Source organism: Siphateles boraxobius, unplaced genomic scaffold (assembly GCF_051911475.1).
Source record: "Siphateles boraxobius isolate OS27281-9 unplaced genomic scaffold, OSU_SipBor_1 29, whole genome shotgun sequence".
NCBI classification, from domain to species: domain Eukaryota; kingdom Metazoa; phylum Chordata; class Actinopteri; order Cypriniformes; family Leuciscidae; genus Siphateles; species Siphateles boraxobius.
Genome location: NW_027508908.1, coordinates 6,203,321 through 6,208,265, shown reverse-complemented (window position 1 = coordinate 6,208,265; position 4,945 = coordinate 6,203,321). Strand labels below are relative to the sequence as shown.

Genomic DNA, 4,945 nt, shown 5'->3' with positions numbered 1-4,945 from the left:
ATCACAGACAACAAGACAATCAAATTTGTCATAAGGTGCCAAAGAAATCACAGAACAAATGTTTAACATAACACTGAGTAACAATGTAATCACAGCCGAAAGTGTTAAGTGAAATATTAGAGTGTACTATTAAATCTAGCAACACTATAACTGCAGGAAGAGTGTTCATAAGAAATATAAGCTAAGGATATACGTGAGGTATCGGTCTTTGGTATCGGGGTATTTTTACGAGTACGAGTACAAGTACATGAGCTTGGTATCGGGCCCGATACCGATACTGGTATCGGTATCGGTGCATCCCTAGTTACATTTTTCTTTTTCAAATGGTCACATTAGAACATTTGATCTCTTTTATTATATATACGTGTATATATATATATATATATATATATATATATATATATATATATATATATAATTTTTTTAAAGGGGGGGGGGGGTTCTAAAACTCAATGTATGTATTAATTTTTAGTCATTTTATCTGGACTGGAGATCGATTGATGGACACTTACAATTATTAAATATCTGTATCTTGACAATAAACCAGTATATCTGTATATTGTTAAACCAGTTGTGTAATCCAACAAATAAATTGCCTGATGGCAACACCTTTTCCACTTCCACTGACGGGTGTGATGATTAACACATTAACCGATGCGATATTTATTTTTCGCATCGGTTCACAGTTAATGGGGATATTCTGAGCAAGTCTTGTGTGAAATCTGAGCGACTACCTCAACGCCTACCAGTCCCTTCAATATCATGCACCTCACATTTTCACGTTTAAAAAAGGTATTTTGAGAAACTCAAAACATATCCCAATTTTCTTCCATTTTTCCAAAACTATTTAACAGATTGTGTCGTGAAACTCGCACGTATAAAATTGTGATTAAACTGTGAAAATATATGTGGGGGGAAAAGGAACTTCTTGTGGTGGTTCGAGTAACACTTGTCGCCTATATATAAACCAGAGTTTCTTCAGTAGGACAGTGCGCTGCTGGTCCTCGTATATGTGCACGTCCAGTAGACGGCGATCACACTCTAAATTAATGTAGAGCACGAGGTGACAAATTTTGCTTTTCATTTGCACAATTTGTGGATCAAAATCCACATAAAATCATTTGAATTCCGATAAAAAGGCTCAGGGAACGTGTGAGTAAAATGGGCTTCGTAAATGTGTTTGATCTTGTTTTCCACTGATGACGTAAAAAATCGAACCGGGGATTATTTTACGTGTTTTTGAACTGGTTATTTTTTTTATTCATTGGGAAGAATTTATAGCTACGTGTGATATTGTAGCCTATTGTTTAAGTCAATATTTCCGATACCAATAAAAAAAATGCTTGGAAATTGAGATGGGGGAAAAAATAACATGACAGGTTAGCCTAAACCAATTACCTTTTTTTTTTGCACTCTAACCATTTTTGAGCTGTTCCCTACTCTGCACTTGATGACAAAAGGCCTCACATGGCACGTAAACTGGGCTTGAGTCACCTGTTTCTTAGCAACCGTCACAACTTGAAAACACCTGTGGCATCAATTTATTCAAATAAGAGACTTTTAAGGATTGTGATAAAAACTGTGATAAATAATGGAAAAGATACTGGAAACGTGTGTGATGGCAAATCTATATATAAAAAAATTTAACACAAACAGTCTGTTTGCGAAGGAGTTTAATTCCTATTTGGGACATTTGTATTGCTGTGGTTAAAATAGTTGAAATAGTGTTTCAATATAATTATTGCGGTTCACATAACAGGAATTGTTCTGATAGAAAACCATATCAGCTACGTGAAAATAAAAACCATTGCTCACATGTTTGAAGTTCAGTCTCCGGCGTTTCAAAAAGGTGACGCGTTCAGTAAACATTACAGCATAAAAAAAAATACTGATTTATTCCAGTGAAATTTTTACCCAAGTAACGTGTCATCAACAGTGGTTTGTAGCCAACTGTTTACCTTCCGCGTGCCGCAGAAAAACCCTTCAGCTGCGCCTGTGGCGCGCGCGATCTCTCCCTTGCTCGTCACCTGACCGTGAGCCACATGCAAATCAGCCCCGTCCTCAAACGCCATTGGCTCTCTCTCACTCATTTATTCCCTGTCAAAGCGCATCATATGGCCGCTCTTCCACTAACTTTTCTAGCCTGCCGCTGAAAGTAGCTCAAAGACAATTCTGCAGTGCACTGGATGTGAAAATCACCCCGAGAGGAAGTTAGAATAAAACAAAAGGGAGACGAGCTGCCGCAAAGTTCCCATCCATCATCCTCTGTTTGGATTGCACACATCTCCTGTTCGAGTGGCCTCTTTTGTTATTAGGAGGTTCTACGCGTGTGCGCCTGCCAGCGAACGGGGACGTGTGAATGTTTCTGTGTGTGAGCTGAGTAAGTTAAAGCCGGGTGAATGTATAGCATGATGATGGAGACGGACTTGCATTCTCCAGGAGCCCAGACTAACACAAACACGGGCCAAACGGGACCCAACAGCAAAGTTAACCAAGACCGCGTCAAGAGACCTATGAACGCGTTCATGGTGTGGTCTCGGGGTCAGCGCAGAAAAATGGCTCAGGAGAATCCAAAGATGCACAACTCGGAGATCAGCAAGCGCCTCGGAGCGGAGTGGAAAGTCATGACTGAGGCGGAAAAGCGACCCTTCATTGACGAGGCGAAAAGACTGCGCGCCATGCACATGAAGGAGCATCCGGATTACAAGTACCGACCCCGGAGGAAGACCAAGACGCTGCTCAAGAAGGACAAGTACTCTTTGGCGGGTGGCCTGCTCGCTGGATCAGGGGGTGGAGGCGGCATGGGGCTGGGGATGGGGATGGGTGCAGCGGGGGTCGGGCAGAGGTTAGACAGTCCGGTGGGTCACGGTGGCAGCACCGCGGCGAGCTACGCGCACATGAACGGCTGGACCAACGGCGCGTACTCAGGCCAGGTGGCGGCTGCCGCGGCTGCTGCCGCGATGATGCAGGAGGCTCAGCTCGCCTACAGTCAGCACCCAGGCAGCGGAGCGCATCACCACCACGGGCACCACCACCATCCACACAACCCCCAGCCTATGCACCGCTATGAAATGACGGCTCTCCAGTACAGCCCCATCTCAAACTCTCAGAGCTACATGAGCGCCTCGCCGTCAGGCTATGGGGGAATATCCTACGCGCAACATCAAAACTCCAGCGTGGCTTCATCTGGGGCCATCGGCGCGCTGGGCTCGCTGGTCAAATCGGAGCCGAGCGTAAGCCCTCCCGTTACCGCTCACGCTCGAGCCCCTTGTCCCGGAGACTTGCGCGAGATGATAAGCATGTATTTACCGACGCCGGAGGGAGGGGACCCATCCGTTCAGAGCAGACTTCACGCTGTACCGCAGCACTATCAAAGCTCCACGACGAGCGTAAACGGAACCGTTCCACTGACACACATATGAAACGATTCGCAACTACGCATTCAGACTCAAATAACCAAATATGTACCTCTTTTAGAGCATAACTACCTTTTTTGTACAGAATGTCTGTTCTTGTAAATTTGAAGGTGATTTTATTTAAATATAGGCTAATAGCTTACTTAAACTGAATGGTGTCCTCGGGATGATTTGTCCGGAATGACACCATATGCGTGAGCTTTAAACAGTTGCGAGGGATTAATTATTATTTTGTGTGTGTGTGTGTGTGTGTGTGTGTGTGTGTGTGTGTGTGTGTGTGTGTGTGTGTGTGTGTGTGTGTGTGTGTGTGTATGTGTGTGTGTGAGAGAGAGAGAGAGAGATGGTAGGCTATATGTTTTTAAAAAGAGTGGTTGCAACAGTGAATAGTCAAAATACAATGTTTTTAAAGTTTTCTAAGATTTTTCTCTATCACACTTTGATTTGTCAACATGTGAGTTTATGTATTTGCTCTATTCCTTATTTGTTTGTTGTATTCTTTTCCTTGTACATTGTGAATATATTACAGAGAAGATTGATACACATCTGTAAATATAATTCGGATTTTCCAGGAAAAAGAGGAAACGTTTTGCGTTGATGTGAGAAGAATAAATTTGCTTTTGCTCTGATTCTGGAAAGTTAGTTTGCTGTGTTGTTTTGCTTTTTATCACACGAACCTCGCGATTAAACAGCTGAAAATAGAATATTCTAAATGTGATAACGTTTATATGTCTGTATAAACCACTAAATTTAGTCACTCTCTGCTTGATCTATTCTGAACCCTTTTTTTAATTTTGGGACAAAATATTTAAGAACGAATTATTCAATTGGAAATATTTTCAGCACTAGGCTATTTTAATTATATGTGTAGCATTCAGGCTATCAGATATAAAATGTAAAATTGAAACGTATATTTGTATCTTCAACTGAGGTATAAAAAAACGACTGAAAATTGTATGGGACACTACGCATATGTAGGACCACGTGCAATTTTGTTTATTATTATTATTATTATTATTATTATTATTATTATAAATCACGTTTTCATTTCCAAATAATTTTCCATTGCTAGCCTATACATGTCCTAGGGTAAGCTATTTTTAAAAAGACTTTGGGAAATGTCAGTATGCGTGATGAATGAAGGGGAAGCCTAAAAAGGCTATATTACTCAATGAATTTCACTTTATTGAATGTAAACATTTTAAACGAGTTTTATACACTTATTAACGCTCCACTTAGATCGTGTTGTGTCTGTCTAATAAATGAAACCTCTTCAGATTGCTTGATAATTACTATTTATTTGATGCCACTATTTTTGTTGAGCGTGATCAGCTGCTTTAATTGTGACAAAAGCTATTTTACAGTAAGGAAACCTTCTGTATTTTGTTTCTTTCAATAAGCCTTCCGTGGCGTTGTTGCTGTGACTTGATGCATATGATGGAGGTCAAAGTTCAAGACCTCTCAAAATAAAGATTGTCCAATGAAAAACAAAGAACAGCAAATAGAGAGCGAACCACATTATTCATTGTTCA

General features: G+C 40.9%; 1 protein-coding gene across 1 annotated transcript; it reads left to right on the top strand.

The window, feature by feature from the left end:
* Positions 1–2,258: 2,258 nt before the first annotated feature.
* On the top strand, positions 2,259–3,422 carry sox1b (SRY-box transcription factor 1b). The gene has a single exon (XM_077246938.1). It carries the CDS (start codon positions 2,400–2,402, stop codon positions 3,420–3,422), a length of 1,023 nt encoding a protein of 340 aa, XP_077103053.1. The 5' UTR covers positions 2,259–2,399.
* The last annotated feature ends 1,523 nt before the right edge of the window (positions 3,423–4,945 follow it).

Excerpts from the sequence above, each read along its gene's own strand:
- sox1b (XM_077246938.1), top strand. The coding sequence starts at position 2,400 with ATGTATAGCATGATGATGGAGACGGACTTGCATTCTCCAGGAGCCCAG.